The sequence below is a fragment of the Bombyx mandarina genome, chromosome 25 (genome assembly GCF_030267445.1).
Source record: "Bombyx mandarina strain Sakado chromosome 25, ASM3026744v2".
NCBI lineage: Eukaryota > Metazoa > Arthropoda > Insecta > Lepidoptera > Bombycidae > Bombyx > Bombyx mandarina.
In genome coordinates, this window is record NC_143231.1 from 6,724,051 (window position 1) to 6,751,293 (window position 27,243).

The window sequence follows — 27,243 nt, forward strand, 5'->3', positions numbered from 1 at the left end:
CTATTTCTGCCGTGAAGCAGTAATGTGTTTCAGTTTGAAGGGTGGGGCAGCCGTTGTAACTATACTGAGACCTTACAACTTATATCTCAAGGTGGATGGCGCAATTTACCTCATAGATGTCTATGGGCTCCAGTAACCACTTAACACTAGGTGGTCTGTGACCTCGTCCACCCACCTAACCAATAAAAAAAAAAGTGCGCGTTCTGTTTGACGAAGCTTTAAGTTAACCCGTTGCCGTCGTATATTTTCTATCAGCAACTACTCTCATTACTTCACTACTTTATTCGACCATGTCAGTTTACGCCGAATTTAACGACCGAGAATGATCCCTAAATAACCCATTCGCGAAGTATTACATAGTCCGGTCAATTTAGACATTCGAAGTTACATAAAGTCCCAACAAGCTGAATTTCTGTGAAATTGTTCAAAACATAATTATAAACAATGTCTAGAAGTTCCCCATCATTCCCCTGTAAGGAAAATTTTTTATTCAAGGTCAAAGGTCAAAAAAATGATTTTCAGCAAAACGGTAAGTTTTATCATAAAAGTACCTCAGACAAAAATTTTAGATCATAAAATTATCTATAAAAAATGTATCAATACTTTTTTCTTACGAGCCACCGTTTCTGAGATATAATGATTCAAAAAGTTATAAAAGTTGTTATCGTCATAATATGCACACGTTTCCACGACACCTATGAGGTAGTGTACTTAGCGCGTTTTTTTAACGTGGTTTCCCCAGTAGGCCTACTCCACGGGTCAGTTGTGATCCTGTTTAATGTAAAACTATTGCATAATAACGGAAATTTTCAAAGATTGGGAAAGATAAAAGCGATGTAAATTAAAAAAAAGTGTTGAAGTTTATTCGTCTTATTCGTAAGTTTCAAATTCTTGTTCTTCTTCTTGATCTTCTTCTTGTTCTTCTTCTCCTGCTTCTTCTTCATCTTCATTTTGGATGCAAGTAAATTGCGTCAATAGCGATGTATCGCATGATACTTCGTCGGAGTCAAACGAATCCTTCATTGTTTGTGATTCAATATTAGAGCACGACCGGCCTTGACAATTTGTGCATGCCAAAGAACAAGACAGTCCGACTTTTTTTCCAACCACATTTAGCAGTGCATCCCTTTTTGCGGTTGCAAAAAATAGTGTTCCGCAGTTTTTCCGGCGCAGGTGGAAGTAAAGTTTGAACTGGCTCTAATATATTGTTGACCAACTTCCAACCCCAGTCTGTAGGGTCTAGCTGATAACCAAGCCACACTTGAACTTGGTAATATACTCGAAAAAGATGTTGGTGAGCAGCAACTGAGATTGGAGGAAGACAAGCTAATTGAACTTGTTTTTTATTTTTAGTATTTTTAACGAAACATGCATATCGATGCTTATCTAAACAGGTAGTTTTTTTAGGAGCTTATTATATATAGCTATTATATATATTATATAAAATATAACAACTCTAGATATACGTGGCGTACTCATGCATATTATGACGATAACAACTTTTATAACTTTTTGAATCGCTATATCTCAGAAACGGTGGCTCGTAAGAAAAAAAGTATTGATACATTTTTTATAGATAATTTTATGGCCTACAATTTTTGTCTGAGGTACTTTTATGATAAAATTTACCGTTTTGCTGAAAATCGCAAAAAAATATTGTTTTTTACCTTTGACCTTGTAAAAAAAATGTTCCTTACAGGGGAATGATGGGGAACTTCTAGACATTGTTTATAATTATATTTTGAACAATTTCACTGAAATTCAGCTTGTTGGGACTTTATGTAACTTCACTCTCATTTTTTGGTCTAAATTGACCGGACTAACAGCGCTTTGTTATTTCAACGGAAATGAATTTCGACCAGTACGAAAATCACGTCCAAAATTGATACGACCGCAAAGGGTTTATACGTACCACGTGTTCACGAAGGATTTCCGCAATGAAGGAATAACATCGTGTATAATAAATTTAAAATCGCGTTTAATTTTCGAAATAGCTACTGTATAATAGGGCCCAATCTCTCGGTCGGTATTAGTATTGTTACCCAAAGGGTGCCATTTATATAACGTCATCATCAAATCTTGGTGCTTTATCACAACTAATTTCAGATTAACACAGTGTCGGCATCCATGCCAATCAGTAGAGCCAAATATAGATGATACATAATTGACATTTATTCAAAGAGCCATTTTTTAACATATATTTTTATAGTCAAAGTAAAAAATTGCTTACTCTTTTCGTACAAGGCAAGATGATACGTAATATTCCGTATTTGGACTAAAGATTTCGCGAGGAAGCAAAGAGCTGCATGAGGATCGCAAGCCGCGGGTTGCCGACCACTGAATTAACGTATTATTTTTAAGACTATATTCTTGTAGATTTCGTATGTAAATCACTCAATAATTAAACATGTACAATACACAATAGAAACTATTGTAATTTTTATTATTGTAACAAATAAAAATGACTTCATTAATTAATTTTATTTTTTCATTCCTTAACCACAATGTCTTAACCTTGTAGTTGTAACACAATAGTTTTCGATATCAAATGAGACAAAGATCAAGACCTTAATGGTCACATTAGTAATTAGACTATTATTTAGCAGCATTCATTACATTTTTTATTGTCGTTTCGATCGATCGGCTATGTGGTTCGAACACAAACAAAAGTAGTTGACGTCATTCATAGTTATCTATAAATTTTTATGATATATAAAACGTTTTCTACGGTTTTCACGAGCCGTAGAGGTCATTGAAACTACTGTTACGGTTTAACTTTTAAACTTTTTTAAACTGGGACTAAATCACGCGCAGTCATCCGGTCCGAAATTAGGATTCCCTGTGTTTTGGGCACTAAAGACTGACATACATACTTATTATACGTTTACGTAATTTTCTATTCATTTTAGACGCGAGGTATTGTCGGCATTTATATTTCAGCGGAACAAAAAATTCTTGGAAACGTTTTTCTATATTATGTCTTGAAGACGCTCAAAAGAGTTATAATAACTATAATACATTCACTACTAAGCCTCAGCGTGTTTGAAAAGAAATACGATGCGAGTCAATTAATGGATTGCAAAATAAAAATACATGTTTAAGGTAATTGAATGATTTATTTAATGGAATCAATGAGGTTATGAGTTCGCGGCGTTCGGTTCATCGACTTCGTTGAGTATGTCGGTGGGGGTGAAGGCGTCCGGCTCGTCGTCGCTGTCGGGCGCGGCGCCGGGGTGCGCGGGAACGTGCCCCCCCGCGCCCCTCGCCCGCGCCGCCTCCCGCCCGCCTGGCGCCCGCCAGCCACTCTCCTGCAATACGTCACTCACTTTACAGACGAGTTTCAAAGTATCTCTAAAGGTAGACAATAGGGTTTCGCATCGATGCTTTTAAGCATAATTCTATCACCGATATATCAGTTATATTATATCAGGCCGTCAGCGCAAAAGTGGCCTAAGCTTACCATAGCTAGTATGGAGGCAATTAAGTTTGAATTTTCATGAATTTGAATTTGAGTAGGCAAAAAACAATACACGCAAAAAGAATGTTTACAAAACTATCTGTTATCTATGGGTGAAACTATGGATAGGCCGGTTTTGCATCAAAATTTATTATATTTTAAATAAATTCCAATATACGTCATATAAGCTTGAATATAAAAAATTGTGGGTTAGGCCACTTTTGCGCTGATGGCCTCATACACTAGTGTATTTTTTTAGGCTATTTATTAACATTGACATTGATCACGCGTTTCCCACACATCAATGCGCGGGATGATATCAACGGTGAGACAACATTTAAAATTGAGATCGTAAGCGCCAACAACGGCGACCTGTCATTTTATAACCTATGACTCATGCACAAAAAACGTATGTAACCATAAAATTATTTAAAAAATAATCAGATGCGAGTGATCACATCGTCAAATTTAACGGGCGAAGCACGCGATTATATTTAACACAAGGTCTCGCTTAATTTATTGTTCCTAATAAATTTGTTATGTATTCATTTTTAATAGGGTCACCACGTCTGTGACTCGATCTACTGTTTCTGCTAAAGTAATGAAATTAAAATTCGACTCATCCACGCTAGCTAGGAGCGATACGTGACTGACATATTATTTTGAATATTTATAACGGGTTTCGTATAGAAAAAATATAGTGTCTGCTTACTTGAGTGCTTCAATGGTAACAATATACATTTTATTGTGAAAATAAATGAAACCGTACTGTTATATTTTTATTGTACTAGATACACTAGTTTGTGGTCACCCTACTGAAAATTTTTTTCTTCCTATTCACTGTAGCGATGTAGCCTAAGGAGTTCTTCCAATGAACTCACGAGCTCATATTGAGGGAACTTACTAATACTAGCCCTAACAAGAGCAGCGCTTCGCAGAATCTACCACCGGATCGGAATCGCGACCCACTGAGAAGAGTTCATCGAGAACGGCAACAAATTGATTGTGGAGGTCTATAGACATTGAAAGGAGACGCCGCCAGCCTCTTTGAGACATGAGGTCAATTCTGTTGCATAACGACTGTCTCACGCTTCAAACTGGAACGCAGGACTGTATTGCAGATAATTTTAATCAGTTTAATGATCTATATATTAATACGTGAACTTTGTACCCCTTTTTACGAAAATTGCGCTGAGGGTGGAGTATGAAATCTCCCACACTTATAAAGAATATAGAGAAGGAGTACAGAATGCTATTTTTTTTTAAATCTTCCCCACTTATAGGGAATATAGAGAAGAAGCGCAGAATGCTAATTAAAAAAAAATATAATAAATAAATAAATAAAACATTACACATATTACCATGTATTAGACATACACACACGCATATATACTCTTTTGTCTATTGTTAAAGTCTTTGGTCAAATTGAGAATAGATTAATATTGTTTGTTTTTAATAATATTTGTCTATAGTGTTAGCAACATCGTCAGGTTTGAGCCCCGTGAGCTCACCTACTTGTTGAAATAGCCTCTCAAGACTATCAGCTTAGGTAGGGAAAAAAACAAAAAGAAAAAGAAAATATGTAAATAGTTTTTTTTTAGTTTCTGTTTTGGATGAATATGAATATGTTCTATCATGACTAGGCCACGATCACAAGTTGACGCATGCGTGCGCACATCACAACGCGCGGCTCGTTGTCACCGCGTCCAGAGATACGACCTTCCGACTCTGGGACTTCCGTGAGCCTATTCACTCTGTTTCCGTGTTCCACCAGCTTAGGAAAAAAAAAATAAAAAAAAATGGCGTTCCATATTTAGGTACCGTACCTTTCGAGCGTCGGGTGCGTCGTTGACAATGTGCAGGTACATGTCGTAGACGTAGCGCGCCATGTGCGGCATGTCCCGGACGGACAGCAGCAGCTCCGGCGGCACGGCCACGCCCGCTGCGCGCTGCGCCGGGTACCGCTCGCCCGGGACCAGCTCAAGCTGCAGCGGACGCTCCACGAGCTGCCATACAAACACATTGCCATTTCAAATAGATATAAATGCCCAGTAGTTGGATAACAAGGGATTCGGGGTTCAATAAGGGCTCAACCTTCATATCTGGTCCAGTTGATACGTCTGCCCCAATCCAGTCGGGTCGTCGTGGCTCAAAGGATAAGATGTTCGAATCCCGCAGCCAGGTACCAATTTTTCTAATGAAATACGTACTTAACAAATGTTCACGATTGACTTCCACGGTGAAGGAGTAATATGGTGTAATAAAAATCAACACCCGCAAAATTATAATTTGCGTAATTACTGATGGTAGGACCTCTCGTGAGTCCGCGTGAGTAGGTACCACCACCCTGCCTACCACTGAGTTTCTCGTCGAATCTTCTGAGTGGTCGCGTTTCCGATCCGGTGGTAGATTCTGCGAAGCCCTACTCTTGCTAGGGCCAGTGTTAGCAACACACCTGGTCTGAGCCCCGTGAGCTCACCGTTACGTATAATATTTTAGGTCTGAGGCTGTATAGTCTGTATATCCCTGAGCTTAATTTAGGGGTTGATTAAAAAAAAATGTACATCCGAACCTGATTGAAGGTAGGCTGTAGCTCGTAGCAGTTCCTGAAGAGGTTGGCCCTCGCGAATATGTATAGGCCGAGACGGGCTCTTGAGGCGGCGACGATGAGTCTCCGCAGGTCGCGCACGTGACCCACCGCCTTCGTACGGACCAGCGACACTAGAGCTATGTCGTTCTGCTGACCCTGGTACTTGTCTACCGTCGTCACCTAGCGATTTTAAAACTCGTCACGTAATTATCTTCGTGTTAAACTAAATCATGATCGTATGATAAATTAATTTCTAGTGTGACGAAGAAAAATAGTGTGATAGGCAAATATGAAAATTTTAAACACAAAAAACCCGTCTTCGACAAAATCAAAATCAAATGAAAATATGATTAATAGTCATGACACATGAGAAGCATCAAATAAAAAAATAAAAATATACATTCGAATTGATAACCTCCTCTTTTTTTAAAGTTTATTAATAAGTAAACAACAACATAGAAACAGATCATAAGACTCACCTTGTGAGGTCGACCGATGAGAGGATTATCGGCACACCGCTTATCTATGACGTCCCTGATGAGATGTTTCTGCCCGTTATATGTGGTCAGTATGGAAATGCGCTCTGCCGGCCATCCGATCAGACGCATGTACATGAAAACCGCTACAACGTATTCAGCTTCCGCTAAATTCTGCAAACATGAAGCGCTCCGTAAGGCTCCGTTATCGGATGCGCCGAGGTATCGATGAAGGGAGGATACACAAGCGAATGAGATTCCTTTTTTTGGCTACCTATTCTGGTAACCTCGAGGGGTTGCATTAGATTCATCGAGCGAGTACGAGACTTTTTGGCGGGAACGCGAGGAGTGAAGTTGTGTGATTTGTTTCATTTGTCTATTTAGTGTTTCTTCAGGTTTAAATGTGTAATAACGATGGTTTATTGGCTGTTTAATATCTGTAAAAGTGTATAAATGTGAGAAATTGAAACAAAGCCGCTGGACATAGCTTCTCGGGATCCTCCAAAAAGCTCACTGAAAAAGTCTCAGTAAATAACCTGAAATTCACTGAGATTATATTTCGTCCCATATCATCTAATCTCATCTCATTTCATTTAATTTCATCCCAGCTGATTAATGTCTCTCTCAAATTAATCATCTTCATTTCATCCCACTCCATGTTATCATTTTTCATAAAAATAAGAATATAAATTAAAATAAGACTTTACCTAGATCTTAGTTACCAGGTTATAAAATCCCTTAAAAATCGAGTGAGTTGGCGAGCTTACGGGGCTCAGCCTGGCGAATATGCTAATACTAGCCGTAGCAAGAGTAGTGTTTCGCAGAATATACCACCGGATCGGAAACGCGACCCACTGAGAAGATCCGGCGAGAGACTCAGTGAGCTGTCTGAGGATTTATTTGATCGCCGAACCCTTCATCGCATTCGCATTCGCATATCGCAGAACGATAACCGGTGCTTGAGGTACCTAAAAGTACCGTTAGTGGATTGTGAGGATTCGAAATGACGTGTTTGGGGTGACGTCGACTGCTTTCCATTCTCTCCGCAGGATCGGGAATGTAGTTACCGGCGGCCACGATGAGAGAGGGTTCTCGTGTCGTGCCGCTTTATCGAAATGTCATACTACCGGTATAAACAGCAGCGCCTCAAAATGGCCTATATACCCTTTCACTCAAATACCTTTTCCCTAGCATCGACTCTTAGCATACCGTATTTCTCTGCATAACATTCTTACGTACCAGTTCCAACTGTTATTGACACTTTTTCGATGATACAATAAAGACTGCTGATATAACAAGAACAAGTTGGATGCATTTGGCCAAGGACAGGGAATGGTGAAAAAGCATGGAGGAGGCTTTTACCCAAGAAGGGGCAACATAACAAAGAAAAAAGAAGAAATAACTAGTTTATAATCTCATATATATAGTTGTACTGTTAAGTGGAAATAAAGCTATAATAATAATTGACACTTCCGTCAAATATCGCAGCAGTATGATGTTCACGGACTCAGGTAATCAAATGACATCAAGAGAGTCGTGATCTCATCTGTTCGTCGATTTAAAAATATGTACATTTTTTAAACGACACAGACAATGATTGCATCGCGCACAAATAAAACAGAATGTACATTAAATTATTCCCTATTTGAAATAGCTTCGCGACAGAATTACGAATAATTTACGAATAGTAATTACGCGAATCTATTAAATGGTTTTGTTAAGTCTTTAATTCGCGACCACCTGCGTGTTCGTTTATGAGACGGGTGCCTTTATAAGAATTAAATTAACACGCGACCATGGATATACGAATGAGCTTTAAACTTTCAATTTCGTTCATATAAAAACGAGTTACACGGTAGTATGGTGTGACGTGAGTATTCTGTGGCTATTTTTATTGTGTACAAAACAACGGAGGCAGCGTTATATTCGGAATAAATAACACGAATTTATTTGAAACGGGAGTTCTTATTAAAGACGCTATTATTTACCGGGTTCTTACCACGACATTTTTTTTTAATTGCTAATATGTTTGAACGAGCTCACGGCCCCCCTGATGTTAAATGGTCACCGGGTCCCAGAGACATCGACACATCGACATCGTAAAACTCACATTGAGACATGAGTTCTAAGGTTTTTAGCCCCATTCTTCAGACCGCAACGCATTACTGCTTCAGGGCAGATATAGGCAGGGTGGTGGTACCTACCCGTGCGGGCTCACAAGACGCCCTACAACCAAACCGGCTTTCGCATTTTACGATTAATTTTATTAACTGATAGAAGTTCCTATAAGCCGTTCGAAGTATTTAATTAATTTTCTTAAAAAAATTTAATTGACTTCCACTTTAGTTGTTAGCCACTTCAATTCTAAAGGTGCGATATTACAAACTAGTTCAGTTGATCGAATGGTAATTGCGTAATGTTTGAATAACCGCAATATGTAGACAAGCAGATAAAAATAATTTGGTGTCAATTATCGTCGTCCTTTTCTCGCGTCATTCATACAGTATAAATAAAGAATTAATGAAACATAACTGTATGAAATGTAAATGTTTCCATTTCAACAATATTGAACTGACTGTTTATTGAACTGTTCTTTAAAAACACAGTTAGCTTATTGTTTTTTTTTACTGTTAACTTATGCTTTACGCCAGACAAAACGTTAGTATGTCTGTCTCAACAGTTTCCTATTCAATTTGAAAGTATATTCCATATTTAGAGGTTACACAAATACATAAATGTTTAGAAGAATTATTTTCAGCCAGACTCGGCCGCGAGTAGGAAGAGTTTAAAGCAATCAATGTTGTTCTGCGTTCAATGTCAAGGAGGTATGCGTTCATTGACCCGTTTGTACAGTACACATACATTTATTACAATATGAGTTCATTGCGTTCTAAGTTTCAATAAAAAAGTCGATTGTATAACACGCATAATTTCTGATATTACGGCAATGTTTTTATATCATCAATTAAAAACTGCCAAAAAAAAGAGCGTTATCTATTTAGAATTAAACTTTTAACCCATAGAGCGGGAACAGTCGATAGATAGACTCTCTATTAAGGCGTAAAAACTGCGGAGCGCCGGAATACCGTCTATTGCGCAGTTTGATTATCTATATATTAATACGTGAAGCAAAAACTTTGTATCCCTTTTTACGAAAATTGAGCGGACGGAGGAGTATGAAATCTTCCACACTTATAAAGAATATAGAGAAGAAGTGCACAATGTTAATATTTTTTTTAAATAATGCATGAAAGATACATTAAATCAATAAAGAAAACATTACACACACTACATATCACGTATTGGACGCACACACGCATGCATACTATTTATTGTCAAACTTTTGTTCTTGACGTCTGTTGTCAAATTGAGAATAGATTAAGGTTTGTCTTTGTTAATATTTTTTATAGTGTAGTCTTGGCGAAATTTGTGATTATAGAAGTATAAATTACAATCATAATAGTGTACAAACCTACAATTCCAATTAATTATAGTCGAATTTCGACTGCTGCGGGACCTCTAGTAATAGGTTATTTAGCAATTATAATTAGGTGTGGACCTGTACGGACGTGCTTTAGTGCCCCATTTGGATAACGTTTTAATAGGTTATTAACATTTATATATAACCATAAAAAAATATTTTGCTGTGAATTTAGCATTGATTTTTGTATTTATTTTTAAGTTAAAATTTTGTATATGGTACTTTGTTTCAAATATTCTATTGTAATTTTTGCAAAATATGTAAAAATAAGCTCAGCATTAAAAAGGTTAAGTTATTGTGACGTAGTTTATAAAATATAATATACTATTTTAGATACGAAAGGTAATTAGACAATTGCGAAATAGCGATATTAATTGAACCCAGAGAATGATCACCGAGCCCCTTTAGTCCGCCACTATACAGAAGACATACCCGACGTCAGTATAGAGGAGATAAGGGCTGCTTTGGAACAGCTTAGAAATAACAGAGCTACAGGGGATGACGGAATCAGTACAGAATTGTTGAAAGCAAGTGGTACACCAGTTCTCAACCAATTATGCACAACGTTCAACACCGTCATCCAAAAAACTACTACACCGGAAGCCTGGAGCAAGGGTACTGTTATTCTTTTCTTTAAGAAGGGAGACCGTGCTCTGCTCAAGAACTACAGGCCTATTTCACTTCTTAGCCATATTTATAAGCTGTTCTCGAGAGTCCTTACAAATCGCTTGGCCTCTAGACTTGACGAGTTCCAACCTCCGGAGCAGGCTGGGTTTCGCAAAGGCTACAGTACGGTAGACCACATCCACACGCTGAGACAGGTTATTCAGAAGACTGAAGAATACAATCGTCCTCTGTGTCTCGCGTTTGTGGACTACGAAAAAGCCTTCGACTCCATCGAAACTTGGGCTGTTCTGGAATCCTTACAGCGATGCCTAGTCGATTATCGGTACGTTGAGGTGTTGAGGAGTTTATATAAAGCCGCCAAAATGACAGTCCAGATCCAAAACCAGCAGACAAACCCGATTGAGCTTCAGAGAGGGGTGCGACAGGGTGATGTTATATCGCCGAAGCTGTTCACTGCTGCTCTCGAGGATGTCTTCAAGACTCTGGACTGGAGTAAACTGGGCATCAATGTCAATGGCGAGTATCTTTCACACCTCCGATTTGCGGACGATATCGTTATAATGGCAGAGTCGCTGGAGGATCTCAGCTGTATGCTAGGTGAGCTCAATGCCGCGTCACGACGTGTTGGCCTGGGAATGAATCTGGACAAAACTAAGGTCATGTTCAACGACCATATCATTCCTGGACCGGTAATAGTCGAATCTGCGGTACTCGAAGTTGTGTCTGAATACACCTATCTAGGCCAAATTATTCAGCTGGGCAGGGCCAACTTTGAGAAGGAAGCTGATAGGCGCATACAGTTGGGCTGGGCTGCGTATGGAAAACTCCGTCACATCTTGAACTCAGCAATCCCGCAATGCTTAAAGACAAAAGTTTTCAACGCTTGTGTGCTGCCGGTCATGACATATGGCGCTGAAACGTGGACATTAACCGTAGGTTTGGTCCGTAAGCTCAAAGTCGCTCAGCGTGCTATGGAAAGGTGTATGCTCGGAGTTTCTTTGATGGATCGAGTCAGAAATGATGAAATTCGTCAAAGAACCAAAGTAACCGACATAGTCCTAAAGGTTAGCAAGCTGAAGTGGCAATGGGCCGGACATATGTGTCGCAGAACCGATGGCCGATGGAGCAGACGTGTTCTGGATTGGAGACCGCGTACCGGTAAACGCAGCGTTGGGCGTCCCCCTGCCCGTTGGACCGATGACTTGCGGCGATATGCTGGGAGAGATTGGATGCGGAAGGCGGAGGATCGTTCATTGTGGCGGACTATGGGAGAGGCCTACATCCAGCAGTGGAGAGATACAGGCTGATGATGATATTAATTGCGACATGTGTTTAACATGAAAGATTGTCAACAAATATTGAGAATGGTTTAGAATTGGTGGCGTCGTGTAGTAAAAAGTGAGGCATTTTTGTATTTATTTTTAAGTTAAAGTTTATTAAAAGTACTTTGTTTCAAATATTCTGTTTTAATTTTTGCAATATGTGAAAATAAGCTCATCACTAAAAGGGTTAAACTTTTGTTTGTGACATTTTTTTTAATGGATTTTATGACCTGGTAACTAAGACCTTTAGGTCATGTCTTATTTTAATTTACTTTCTTATTTTTATCAAAAATGACAATATATAATGAAATAAAATGAATATGATTAATTTGAGACATTATTCAACTGGGATAAAATAAAATGAAATGAGATATGAGATGAAATATAATCTCAGTAAAGTGGTGGTCGTTTACTGAGATTTTTTCAGTGGACTTTTTGGAGGATCTCGAGAAGTTACGTTCAGCGACTTTGTTTCATTTTCCCCCATTTGTGCACTTTGACAGATATTAAATAGTTAATAAGCCACCATTATTACACATTTGAACCTGAAGAAACACTAAATGGACAAAATAAAACAAATCACACAACTTCACTTCTCGCGTTTCCGCCAAAAAGTCCTGTTTGCGAGACGTGTTTAACATTAAGGGTTGTCAAGAAATATCGAGAACGGTTTAGAAGTTAGTAGCGTCGTGTAGTAAAAAGTGAGGTGGTCGGTCGATGCAAAGAACCTCGCTGCCTCCTAGAGTACCTGATAGAAGTAAGGGCTGGGCTCGGTCTCGCCGACGCCGTTGAAGTCGTCCACGTTGACGAGCTGGAAGTCGTGTCGCAGGCCCGCGTTGGCGGCGCGGTACTCCGGGAGCTGCGTCACGTGGCACAGGTCGCCCAGCGCCCGGTAGCGCCAGCGGTACAGGTTGCAGATGCTGCGACGTACGGACAGAAACCCACGTTGTATATATTGAGAATGGCAGAGCTGTGGTCGTTAGAGCAACACCGCAAAATCAAGACCGTAACGCCCCTACAGACATTATTAGGTGGCAGCTTCAAATATATCATAATAAAGTTGAGCTACCTTTCAGGCCTAAACGTATGCGCGTCAGTTTTTTTTATTGCTTAGATGGGTGGACGAGCTCACAGCCCACCTGGTGTTAAGTGGTTACTGGAGCCCATGTACAATGGGCCACCCACCTTGAGATATAAGTTCAAAGGTCTCAGTATAGTTACAACAGCTGCCCCACCCTTCAAACCGCAACGCATTACTGCTTTACGGCAGAAATAGGCAGGATGATGGTACCTACCCGCGCGAACTGACAAGAGGTTCTATCACCCTTTGATATTAACCATCTGAGGTCAAAAAATAGCATTGTTACCAGAGAATCTGAAACTTTGAATGATTGAAATGATTTTGTTTTTATTTTGTTCAATAAATACCTAGGTCTAGCTCGACCTTGTGCGTCCAGTTCCACGTACGGAACACCCAGTCTGACCATTCTGGTGAACAGGCTCTGTTCCATGTTGCAGTACTTCTGGAACGCCATGTTCTTGACGACCGGGGGCAGCTGGTGGTGGTCGCCGATCATGATCCAACGCTTCAACCGGGACCTGCCGTCCTGCGGGTTCTGCAGCAGCAGCGGTATGAACGTCTCGATCTCGAGGATTTGAGCAGACTCTTCCATCAGTATGTTGTCGTATTTGAAACCTAACGCGATAAAATTAAAAGTCACAACAACTGCCGGATGCCACTTCTAATCTATTTGTAAATCTGTGACGCTTCACAGAACTTAACGACTGTCTTCGGACTTTTTCGCGAGAACGCGAGAAGTGAAGTTGTGTGATTTGTTTTATTTTGTCTATTTAGTGTTTCTTCAGGTTTATATGTATAATAACGGTGGTTTATTGACTGTTTAATATCTGTGAAAGAGCAAAAATGTGTGAAAATGAAACAAAGCCACTGGACGTAACTTCTCGGGATCCTTCAAAAAGTCCACTGAAAAAATCTCAGTAAATAACCTGAGATTTACTGAGATTATATTTCATCCCATATCATCTCATCTCATTTCATTTCATTTCACTCCATATTATCATTATTCATAAAAATAAGAATATAAATTAAAATAAGACATGACCTAAAGGTCTTAGTTACCAGGTCATAAAATCCCATAAAAAAAATCGACTGTCTTCAGCGATTTCGTGTGCTGTAAAAGGTCAAAAACAAGGTTATGTTTTCGTCGAAAATTTTATGTTGTATTATATAAATAAACTCACCCATTTGCACTAATTCGGAACGTTTGAGGGCGGCGTGCGTGCACGTCATCGCGATTATTTTCGCTTCTTTGACCAACAAGTACTTGGACCGATCCAGTCCGGACCTCAGTAGTTCGAAGGCTCGGAACTCTTCCAATTCCTCGAATATGTGATCAATATACCTGAATAGATAAAGTGAGTCGACTATTATCAAAGCCGGCAATCTGACTTTTGAACAATTATTGGTAAATCAGAAAAACGAATTATTGACTTTGTATTCCATTGGCATCTTAGATAAATAACAGGTTAACTATTAACCTTTATTTAATGCAGGTTTTGAACCGTATTCTTTGAAGGAGACGATTATATTCAAATCAATCTGTATTGACATATCAATAACATTTTTTTGTCCAAATGCACAGATATGCCACCTTTGATAATAGACGACTCAAGTATATTCGTTTTCGTTGCAAATTAATCGCACGCATCACGATCATCAATTGTTACGTGACATCCGGTCATGAATAATAATAATTGGAAACCACTCACTCACGGTCATCCGTTCCCGATTTAGGATTCCCAGCAAGACGACCAGCACGCTAAATAGCAACTAATTAAAAAAATTTAGAACCCGATCCTTATTGATCAACCGAATATCTCTTAACAGAATACCTACGTGAGTTAAGGGTAAAACTGTTTACGAATGAAACATAAAAACAAACAGCGTACAAGTTTTGTTTATTTAACTTTAAAATTCCACGAGAGAACTTGGAAAATGTACATTTTTAACCTTGTCGACTCATACTTCCAGACTGACGCACGCGTTATGTTCTGATCTACATTAAATTCTCAGAACACAAGTCTCGGGGTAATCAACGTTGTTAGCGGACCGATTGTAATTTACGTTCCACAGTTCATATCTTTGTTTGGCCACTGAGTTTCTCGCCGGATCATCTCAGTGCACGACATGTATGCCAGTCTACGGCATATGTGTACTAATCACCACCTCATTTAAGTCCAACCGTGAACTCGTGCCATGGAAAATAAAGACTTTTTTCCCTCCTACATATGATGAAGGCCTTGAGAGGCTATATCAGCTTTACTCTAGCGTGTTTTTTTTTATTTGCTTAGTTGAGTGGACGGGCTCACAGCCCACCTCGTGTTAAATAGTCACTGGAGCCCATAGACATCTACAGCGTAAATGTCGCCACACACCTTGAGATATGAGTTTTAAGGTCCCATTATAGTTACAACGGCTGCCCCACCCTTCAAACTGAAACGCATTACTGCTTCACGGCAGACATAGGTGGGGTGGTGGTACCTACCCGCGCGGACTCACAAGACGTCCTACCACCAGTGATTACGCAAATTATAATTTTGCGGGTTTGATTTTTATTACACGATGCTATTCCTTCGCCGTGGAAGTAGATCGTGAAAATTTGTCAAGTACGTATTTCATTGGAAAAATTGGTTCCCGCCTGCGGGATTCGAACACCGCTGCATCGCTACATACGAATGCACCGGACGTCTTATCCTTTAGGCCACCACGACTTCAACATACTGCTCAGTTATTCATTTAGCAAGTTTATTTATATCTGTACTCTTTATTGGCTGTATTAGTCACACAATAGTTCCTTCAGAGCTCCATTAACAAAGAGTCAGAAGTCAGCGTCACTGAAATCGTTACGGTCGATGGTTACAATTCAGCGTACCTGTAACAGCTTTTGGCTATTTCCATGTCCTCTTCGTGAGACTTCCTCAGGAACAAGGGTTTCGGGGCATCATCGAAGAATTCGTGGAACGGAAACTCCTTGCTGACTATCTCAATCGAGTTTGTCTGTAATTAAACTCATTTGTAGATTGACGAACATTTTAATATTAAGTAACAAAAGAAACAATTTTAAGTATCTTCGAATTTTGATCTTAATGCACTCTGATTGGTCTTTTATGCATACACGGGTGAATCTATATGAGCCCATGGAAATTACAAAGTGGATGGCACCATCTACATTGAGACATGAGGTCTAAGCCACAATTGTATATTACAACAGCTGTCCCACCCTTCAAAACGAAACGCCTTGTGTGATATCTATGAGCTTCGGTAACCATTTAACACCAGGGGTGCTGTGAGCTCGTCCACCCATCTATGCAATAAAAATAATAATTGAAATTCAATTAAGTTTACTCCATTCAAATAGCTGAAAATTTTTATGATTATGATTTATTTATTTATACTTTAATTGGCTCTCCTGTAAAGTTGCAATATCACTAAACCACAACATATTTTTATGAAGCTGTAAAAATATACCTAGTCAGGTCATAAATTCTGTCACATGTTTAATGTAAAATAATTGAAACAAGTTTATTCATTATGTAACCATTCTTATACCAAAATGAACTTAACAAAACATAGATTCTTATGATACTAAAGTTTATTCAAAATGACCTCCGTGATTTTGAATAAAGGCCTTTAATCTGCGCGGCCAGTCGTCTATCGCAGCACGAACGAGGTCCATGACAATATCGGCGGCTGCCTTAATCAAGGATGTCTTGAGTGACTCCAAATTGGGATGAGGCTTTGAGCACGCCTTTTTCTCCAAGTGTTGCCATATCTTGTAATCTAACGGATTCAAATCTGGACTGGAGGAGGGTCAGTCTTCGTGCCGGATGAAGTCGATTTCACGCGCCGCCAGCCAGTCTTGTGTGCTCTTCGCTCTATGAGCTGGCGCCGAATCTTGTTGGAATGTTGAACATGGTATGAGAAACAGGTTCCACAAGGTTCGTCAGGACTGTATTTTGATACACAACTGCATTCGTTTTTACACCTTTCTCACAAAAATGTACCTCTGTTAAGCCCCAATAAGAAACTCCCAACCATACCATGAGCGAGGATGGAAAATGACCTCGTTGGACACGCGGAATACGGTTGCTCGCTTCTTCACTACTGTGTGCGTACACCTTATCATTTTGTTTGTTGTAGCTCTCTTTCTTCTACGGTAAAAAATTTTTCATCCGAAAAAAGAATTTCCCGATATTTTTTTCCCGCGTACCGCTTCAACAAAGCGCGGCATCTCTTCAGTCTCAGGTCCATTAGACGAGCATTCAAACGATGTCCTGTTTTTCTTCGATATGCCCGAAGCCCTAAGTCTTCATTTAACACCCTTTTCACCGTGGTTCTGCTTAACCCCATCTGAAGGGCCAACAGTTTCTGCTTACGTTTGGGATTTCTTTGAATTCGCGCCTTCACAGCTTTTATCACTGCTGGAGTCCTAACAGACCGAGGGCGACCACTTCTTGAACTGTCATCTACACTAGAGTCTTCATTGTATCGTTTGATGGCACGATAACCGAGGCACGATAACCGAATCTTTTGGTTATATTCAAATTTTTCAGTATGTTAAAAATTTGAATTGGCCCGTAATCGCAACGATGCAACGCAATAACTGCAACACGGTCTTCTTTAAGCGTCCACTCCATATTTAAAAATGAGTAAAATTCTAAAAATATACATCTTCGATCAATAATACTACTAGATTCGCGATTAGCGCTTCAAAAGCGGCCCGAAAAATAAGACCACAAATAAATTTGTGGTCTTATTTCAAATTAGTATGGTCCAATCATAGCCAACACTAAGACGTCAAAACGCTGCAATGCGCGTTCAAAAACTGAGTAAAAAACCACCGTAACACCAAGGTTTTGGAAGGAATATCTTTTTTTGGTAAATTTATATTATTAAGTGTTTTTCATAAAATAATAAACACAATTATATTGTAAATAAAACACAATTTACGAATATTGTAATTGTTTGGCCAATGTTTGCGACAAGGCACCAACTATTGTAACAAACATCACTATTCTTGGACAGGGAATGCATAGAGTAGTTTTGTTATTTTATAATGTTATTTTTGTTTGTAGATTTCCTAGTAGCCCCTTGTCGCTGTGCACAATAGATATATATTGTCGCGAAAGAAAGAGGAGAAGAAATATAGAACTCTTATAAAAATTCTAGAATTGTTCAATGGTGGTGGCAAATCAATGCAAAAAAGTATTAAAAAAACTTTATATGTATGTGTAAATATTTTAAGCGTATATGCTGAAAAGGATTTGTTTTCTGGGGGAAACGAACACAGCCATAAAATAAGCCTAAATTAAACTGATTATAGAAAAATTCATTGATATAAGATTACATTATATTTGTAAAAAGAAACCGCTCATATAAAAATGACTTCTAAAAGACAGCTTCATAACCCATACAAAACAAACCTAAAACAAATATGTATATTCTGCAACTCTATGTCTTTCAATACTTACTGTGTTCTGAGCATTGAAATGTAATACCAAGAACTACATCTAGTTCCACAATACAACAAGCACGAAATTTTAAACAAATATTTTTAACCTTATAAATTAGGCTTTAAGTATCATTTTAGAATAAATATTTTTGTACTGATGACTTTTTATGTTCAAGTGACATTTTAAATTTATTCCATAATATTCTTTTTCTGACGAAAGGACCTAAATACATATATTTTGCAATGGTAATTAAACTTTATGTTTAAGTATTAAGGTTTATAATAAACTGAAGTCGTTAACATTATTAAACTTTTTTCTAAGAAATGAAGATGTTTTCGTGTCTGCAAACGTGGCCACTGGAGCGTCTTATTTTTGTTCCTGATCCGTAATCTAGTACCGGTAAAATGGGGCGATTAGGGATTGAAAGGCGAATCGGGAAAAAACCGGGAAAATCTTTCGACGCTCAATATAAGTTTTATATTCGTTGCAAAATCTGAAATTTTTTTGTAGTTTAATAGTAGAATGTTGAAAGTTCACAAAACAACTCTGAATATGCATGATAATAGCTGCTAACTTATAAAAAATCGCGTTTCAAATTAACTTCCTGTGGTGGTAATTATTTTAGTGCTAGAAACTTTGCTCTCTTTTATTTATTTGATAATAATAGAAGACGACTATGATTTATAAACGTTATTTAGTGTTTGAACCAGCATATATATTAAAGGTAAGTCTCAGTTGTTATTGGTTTTAATGTATTTGATTAAATAAAAATACATGTAAAAATCTATTGTTTTTGGGGATATTGGGGACGTGTTAGGTACAAATAACAACGAAAAAGGGGTCAATTGGGATGAGAATACGTGAAATGGAAACGACCTAAGTATAAATAGATACAGGTTTGTAGGGTTGTCTATGTGGTTATAACAATATTTTTTAAATTTGTTGGTAAAAATCTGGTTTATCGAAGCGAAATTGGGAATAAGTCTTTAGTTGAAATAGATAAGCAATTTAATATAAGTAAGTCGATTTTGCAGAGACATGTAACAAGATCAATGAAATCTCAAGGTGGACAAAAATGTCTAAGTAATACATAATAAAATATTTAATATCTGTTCAGAGTGGGGGTATTCATCTGATTAATCCATGGAATAACCGACACACCTAATCTCTTAACCCAGATAGAAATATCAGCCCCTAAGTACTTACCAAGAACGGAGAAATATAAACCGTTTCTAAGAAAGCCCACTATATATATATAGTATATATATTGTTGTTATTGCACTGTCGATTGCACCTATAATTGAGGTGATGTCTGCCATATACTTTTGTCAGTTTTTCAATTTTTTTTATTGATCATGACTTTTTTGGTGCAACTAAATAAATAAATAAATTAAAACTATATATAAAAATAAAAGTAGTGCCAACCCTAGCAAATTTCTCATTTCGTCCCAATTAACCGCAATTTTCGGGTAAATAGGGATTACACCTATTTTTGCATTTTTTGCTTAAACTGGAATGCTAGTTGCATAATTTTAAATTAGATAACAAAGATGCCCCCAAGACTCAATCATTTTGATCCTGATATAGCATTATATACATCAACAACTACCTTAAAATTGCTCATAAAGTTGGAATTTGTCCCTAATCGCCCCATTTTACGGTACTATTATTGATCGAAGATATACATTTTTATTTTCATGAACAATTCTAAATTCGAATTCAATAAAAAAATTTGCGGCCAGCATTCTAAAAGAAAAGTTTTTATGTGACAATACTTATGACCTGACTAGTTATGTATAAAATTTCATGATATAGTCAATCATCATGTAGTATTGTGGTCTTTTGGTGTGGTTATAATATGCGATATGGCTATGCCAAAACAATCAAACTACAAACTATCATATCGCATGCACTGTAATCTTCGAACCGTCTAGAGCAGTGGTGGGTAAAAATTTTTAATGGCGGGCCACAAAGTTTAAGAAATTCTAGAAGAGGGCCAGAATTATAGAAAAAATGTATTTTGTATTAGAGCTTTTTAATAAACAAAATACCTTTTACTTTTACATAGATAGGTGAAAAGAATGTTTTTTTTTTCAATAAATAAACTAACACCTGCGGCAGACTGCCGAGATAATTATAATGATGGCAAGTTAATTATGAGATAACGAAAACACCCCTCATGAATTGGAGAAGATTTTCAATTAATCAATTCAAAGATTAGCGGTAGGCAGCGGCTTGGCTCTGCCCCTGGCATTGCTGAATTGCTGAAGTCCATGGGCGACGGTAACCACTCACCATCAGGTGGGCCGTATGCTCGTCTGCCTACAAGTGCAATAAAAAAAACGTCAGATTTTATTTTACGCGCCAAAATGCTGACTAGAATATTTAGGATGGATGGACTCTCTCTCGGATTAAATACTTCCGCGGGCCGTACTTTGCCCATCACTGGTCTAGAGGGAGACGGCGGTACGAGAGGACGCATCAGAACGGTTAACACGTGTGTATGCTGACCTGTTGCTGACAGTTCTCGAGAAAGGCTCGCCAGCGCGGCCGCACGTGGTAGACGTGGAAGTGGTGCGCCAGCTCGCACGTGGCGCCGGCGTCCGAGCCCGCGTCCAACGTTCGCTGCAGCCGCGACACCAGCTCGAGCAGCTCCAGACGCTTCGCCAACACATAGTTCACGCGGCCGTATCTGATTTGAAAATTTAAGCCCTCAATGACTGAATTTTTTTTTGGAATGAATTTCCTTATGGAACGATGCGGAGGGGTACCCTAACCGGGAAAAAAAGTCCGTAACGTAAGATTTTTATTAGTAATGCACAGAGTGTACAACTTAACTTTGTAATAACGTATAAAAAATAACATATTTTTTTATTATATATTTTTTATAAATCATTGTGAATAAAATAATGTTGATAGCTTTGTAAAGTAGTTTTTTTATCAATAAAAAAATGATAATAAAAAATGTATACCCGAATAATTATTTTATTTATACCTCGAATAGAACTTAAAATTAATATTTTTATAATAAGGAACTTCGTTCCTATCCGGTGTCCCACGACACCACACATCTTTTTTTTTGCTTAGATGGGTGGACGAGCTCACAGTCCACCTGGTGTTAAGTGGTTACTGGAGCCCATAGACATCTACAACGTAAATGCACCACCCACCTTGAGATATAAGTTCTAAGGTCTCGGTATAGTTACAACAGCTGCCACATCATTCAAACCGAAGCGCATTACTGCTTCACGGCAGAAATAGGCGGGGTGGTGGTACCTACCCGCGCGGACTCACAAGAGGTCCTATCACCAGTAAACGACAACTAACAACTACAAATCGACAACGACAACTAATTAGAATGTCTTCAGCGATAAACTGACCCAGCCCATTGGGTTTCTCGCCGGTTCTTCTCAGCGGGTCGCGATCCCCTTGTAGATTCTGCAAAGCACTGCTCTTGTTAAGGCCAGTATCAGAACATTCTCAGGATGAGCCTGTTAGTTCACCTACCAGACACAGCCTGGCCAGAACAGCTACCAACTCTACCCTTAAGCAGCGAATCGTTAGGAAAGATATACTACAAACACTACCCTTATGCTACCAGAGAATAGTTAGGAAAGAAAGAAAAAAAGGATTTTTCAAAACAAAAACAAACAAAACAATAACTGACGATCGATATGACCACGCACTTTTTAAATTACGTCATTTTTAATTAAAGTTCGACTCAGGCAGGCCGTTGTACTTAAATAGAATATTATTGATGTCAACATCCACATCAATTCTCAAGAACGATTAAGGGAGCAAGTAATTGAATGTATAGTTAGTCTAGCATTATTTACGTTGACATATTTATGTTCAATCAACATCATTGAATTAAATAAGCTAGCCGCGATCCCATTTATTCAACGTAGAGTTGAATTCGGCGTGAATTATTACGATATCATTCGATAATTTCTAAAAATACAGTTATTGGGAAAATTGAGAATTTATAAAAAGTGAATATAATATTAGACATTGTTCCAAAACATTCCATGTTAACGTTATAACACATGTTTGATAACACTAGATTACGTCCGCCTGGGAAGTTTACATTCATCGATAAGCAAACCTATTATTTTTCGTAGAAAAAATTATAAACTTAAATCTTGATAAGCATTTTTAAAGCAGCATCTTAAAATGTTTTAAAGCAAGTCGAGGATCTGCACGATTCTTCGATTAAAATGCGACTGTTGAGCCAAAAAGTGGAACTGACTCTTTCCTCATTGAAACATCCCTATAGCATCTCCTGCTAGCAGTAGGGAGCGACTTGGATGTGTCCCTGGCATTGATGCCCCTAAGCGACGATGACTATTTAACACGTTGACGGCGAGACCATTTTGAGGGATTTTCAGCCAGTGTATGAAGTCTTCTCGATGCAAAAGTAGACTTCTATACGGCGCGTATGATACCTGGTAGGCCTCACTAAGTTCCGTTTTTTAACACGAAAGACATATTTAGGTAAAGTTTGGTATTACAACATTGCTAAATGTCTGTAGCATCTATCAATAAATCAATAGATGACGCTATTTCTTGTTTTATAGCTATAGGAACGATTAAAGACAGTGTTCCACATATGAAACTTGGTGTCTTGTAAGGTTAATACACCCTTGAACATAGAAATGCGGACGTATTCGCCTCCTTCATCGAGAAAAACGCGGCTTTGACTGCCGCACAACGGGACAGTTCATCATGAGGCTCTTTAAACCACATGACGCAGTCAACGTGTTAACAACAACTATACCGAAAGTTAGTCTCGTACGTTTTGGTCTACTCATGGTGATTTAAAATAGAGAGTCCTAAATATGAGACTAATAGAGTACATAGTCTCACTAATGTGATCCCGTTAAAGCTCTCTAGGCACAGTGTCTTAAAAAGGAAAAGTAGTTATGCTAAATACAGTCCGTACGAGGACATGCGATGATGACTACTTAACAACAACTAGACCAAAAGTGGATCTCATACATTTTGGTCTACTCATTGTGATTTAAAATAGAGAGTCTTAAATATGAGACTAAAATAGTACATAGTCTCACTAATGTGATTCCGTTAGAATCCTCTGGGCACAGTGTCTTAAAAAGGAACAGTAATTATGCTAAATACGGTCCGTACGAGGACATTTCCAAACGTGTCTGACCTTCATTAACGCGAGTTGGTGTACGCGAGTAGCCATAGGTGGCTAGAATATTAAGGACATCGTGTTTTTAAATAGACATTTTTTATCATAATAATAATATGATCTCAAGCAATGTTAGTCAGCAAGGTATGTTCGTGAATGTATGCAGTTTGGATGGACGAGTTCACTGCCCACCACTTAACACCAGTTAAGTGCTTACCGGAGCCCATAGACATCTACAACGTAAATACCGCCACCAACCTTGAGACGATTTCTAAGGCTTTAACAGTACAACGGTTGCCCCGCCCTTCAAACCGAAACGCATTACTGCTTCACGGCAGAAATTGGCAGGGTGGTGATATCTACCACAAGACGCCCTACCACCAGTAATTTAGCACGTTTTTCAAAACCAAGGTAACTAAATTTTATATTAGTACCAGCAGTTCCGCGCACTTTCGCCCACCGCGTTGAGGAAACGTGTCAGTATAGTTTCCCGTGGGAATTAGATAGATTTTGCGGAATAAAATGTAGCCTGTCTAATTCTTCCGACCTAATATTATAACTACAAATAAGAACTTGTCAATCCGTTGCTTCGTTTCGACATGAAACAAACAAACACACTTTCACATTTATAATAATAGTTTCCATTATCACTTTACAGATAATAATAACGCTGTATGTCGTAGAATGATCGCACAATTCGAATCATTGTCTAAAAATCCTGGGAGTACTGCAAATACCTTATAATCGGAATTTAAGGCAAGGTTTTCACGATCGTCGATTCCGAAAACCTGTCTTAGATTAGGTGCAATCTTAGCAATTATGTTTGTATCCGATTTGTGTATTTATTCTACGACATATTTACATTTTGTGAATTTTTATAGGTTTGTATGTTAGTTCGTTGTCGTGCGTCAGTTATTCGATAGTTTGGTTTAAGCTTTGAACAAACACTTGATAGAATGTTCATATCATGGTAACCCTAAACGTACGACAGATGGTATGCAACGCGTTTTTAACATATACGTGCTTGTATGTGGCTAAATGCACAAACAGTGCAAGCTAAAAAAGAAAAAAAAAAGAAAAAAAAACATATACGTGTGTGTTCAACATTAGCTATAGATGGATTATAATCAACCGAATCTTTATTACATTTACAGACCGACGATCATACAGATAATTGAAGTTATACTTCTTTAGGCGCGCTATGAAAAATTTATGAGAGTGAAATTTCACGATGCGCGCGCACCGTGACACAAAATTAACAGAAATGAAGTTGCCCAAAAGTGCTCCAATACAATTGAGGTTAACTATCCGTATGTATTATTTGGTAATATAAATGACAAAATTATTATTTAATATAATTCATACTAAATATTATGAAATTATTAACGTTAAATATCAATTATTAATTATTTAATATTTAAAAAATGAAGTAAATTTAATAAAAATAAAGTATAATTTCTTACGCGCGTACATAAGTACACGCACCCTTTTTTCGATTGTGAAAAGGATTTAGGTTATTAGGTAAAGGAAAAGGATTTAGGTATTGAGACTACCTTGCATTTTGATTTAATAATTAAATTAGATTGTAAGTGGTCACCGATGCTCATGATCGAAAACAAACTAATGGGCATATCCAAATCAAAACTTAAAATTGTGTCACAACCCAAGCGTCACATAGGTAGCGGTGATTTATATAATAGAATTTCAAAATGGTTGACTGACGACATTTTCAAAATGAATTTTCATTTATTATATAATACAAATTCTGAGAAATATCGTTCGAACCGCTGGACAAACAAACCGCACTGTGGAAATTCACATAAACATGTAATGCCCCACCACCTACGCAGTTCAGTTTAGGCATAACAAAAGTTTTAATTGACCAAAAGCAAACTCGTCTTCTTCATATCAAGCGTTGAAATCTGCCGACGAGGTCCGTTATAAAGTGGACTAACCAAAACCGCTCTTCCATCCATCCACTCACGACCCATAGACGAAGCATGTCCCCCAGACCCAACGGACGGGGGGTCATTAAAATGTCGTATGTATTCTTCGAATTAATCATAAACGCATCCGAACTAGGATTTAGGGCGTGACTCACGGTGAAGCGTGACTTGTATTCACTGGTTGAACACAAAAACGGAACATCAAATAGATAATATCGATTTGCAAATAAAGTTTTTTGAACACGTACGTTTGCCTTTCGAAGCGATGGACGTACAGGGCGCGACCATATTACAATAAGTCTTTACACGCTACACGAATATTCAACAATTTGTCGGATTGAATCTATCTTAGGATAGACTAGGGCTCGACGAGTAAATTAACCCATAGACGCAGCCCACTGAGTTTCTCGCCGGATCTTCTCAGTGGGTCGCGTTTCCGATCCGGTGGTAGATTCTGCGAAGCACGGCTCTTGCTAGGGTTCGTGTTAGCAACGTCGTCAGGTTTGAGCCCCGTGAGCTCACCTACTAGTTAAGGTTACGCTGAAATAGCCTCTCAAGGCTATCAGGTTAGGTAGGAAAAAAAAAAGTTAGTACTGGCTTACCTCGGAATCGGGTGTGGAACAGGTTAAATATATGCTTAACGTGAACTGACCTGGAGAAGTCTTTGTCTGTCTGAAGAGCTTCCTCGCCGTGACCGAGACGCAGCAGATGCCTTTCGTCCACATCCAGCTCGGCAACCTTCTCGAATAGCTGATTAAGGGCCTGGTTGCTGTGCGTTACGACCAGGGTACGTTGCCACGGGAAGTTGTGGTATATGTTCGAAATGATTTGAACTGCCACGTCCGTTTTACCTGAAATCAAATACTTATGGTAACGCATACCATGACCCTGTAGCGAGAGATCAAACCTCCATCTGCCGCTAAATATTGTTTTTTTTTATTTTATTAGGGTCACACATTACGCATTACAAGCTAAAAAGATACACAAAAAATCACAAAACAACAAGTAAAAATTAAACAAATAATATGCATGTGTGTGTGTGTCAAATACACGATAGTGTGTGTAATGTCTTTTTTTATTAAAAACGAACTATAATATGATAGTTATATTGTTTTTGTAAATTAATAATAATCACTACATAGTATAAAACAAACTCGCTTTCTCTGTCTCTATATCCCTATGTATGCTTAAATCTTTAAAACTATGCAATGGATTTTGATACGGAGTGATTGAAGAGAAAGGTTTATATGTATAATAACATCCATTAAATAGTAGAGAAATCAATAATAAATTACAGTTTCCGAAGCGAAGCGGGGGCGGGTCGCTAGTTAATAATATAATGCGAACACATTGTTTTGGTTGACCCTACGAGCACTAAATTTAGTGTTTAATGAAATGTGTGATAGCAATTCAGGCGAATCTATCAGAGAGTGAATTATTTTATATAAACATTTAAATTAGGCAAGACTTAGAACCCCCCCCCCCCTCAACTTAAGGCTTTGAAAACAAAAAGCAATTTTCAAGAACATTATTTACCAGTTCCAGGAGGACCGACGACCAATGTGAGTCCAGGTTGCATTCCTGAACGTATAGCTTCCACTTGTGTCGGAGTGAACAGTATATTATTCCTGTACAAATAAAGGGATATTATTAGATCG

General features: G+C 38.3%; 1 protein-coding gene across 1 annotated transcript in view; it reads right to left on the minus strand.

Annotated features, from left to right (window-relative positions):
• Positions 1–3,096: 3,096 nt before the first annotated feature.
• Positions 3,097–27,243, minus strand: part of LOC114247839 (RNA helicase aquarius) — a 75,371-nt gene continuing 51,224 nt past the window's right edge. The window contains exons 17-27 of the mRNA XM_028180899.2: positions 27,122–27,213; positions 26,238–26,436; positions 20,999–21,179; positions 15,907–16,031; positions 14,216–14,376; positions 13,382–13,649; positions 12,702–12,873; positions 6,527–6,697; positions 6,030–6,227; positions 5,284–5,463; positions 3,097–3,308 (exon numbers count right to left, since the gene is read on the minus strand). Of these exons, the coding sequence (XP_028036700.2) occupies positions 3,138–3,308; positions 5,284–5,463; positions 6,030–6,227; positions 6,527–6,697; positions 12,702–12,873; positions 13,382–13,649; positions 14,216–14,376; positions 15,907–16,031; positions 20,999–21,179; positions 26,238–26,436; positions 27,122–27,213 (1,918 nt within the window). The 3' untranslated portion in view covers positions 3,097–3,137. The remainder of the gene's footprint in view (positions 3,309–5,283; positions 5,464–6,029; positions 6,228–6,526; positions 6,698–12,701; positions 12,874–13,381; positions 13,650–14,215; positions 14,377–15,906; positions 16,032–20,998; positions 21,180–26,237; positions 26,437–27,121; positions 27,214–27,243) is intronic.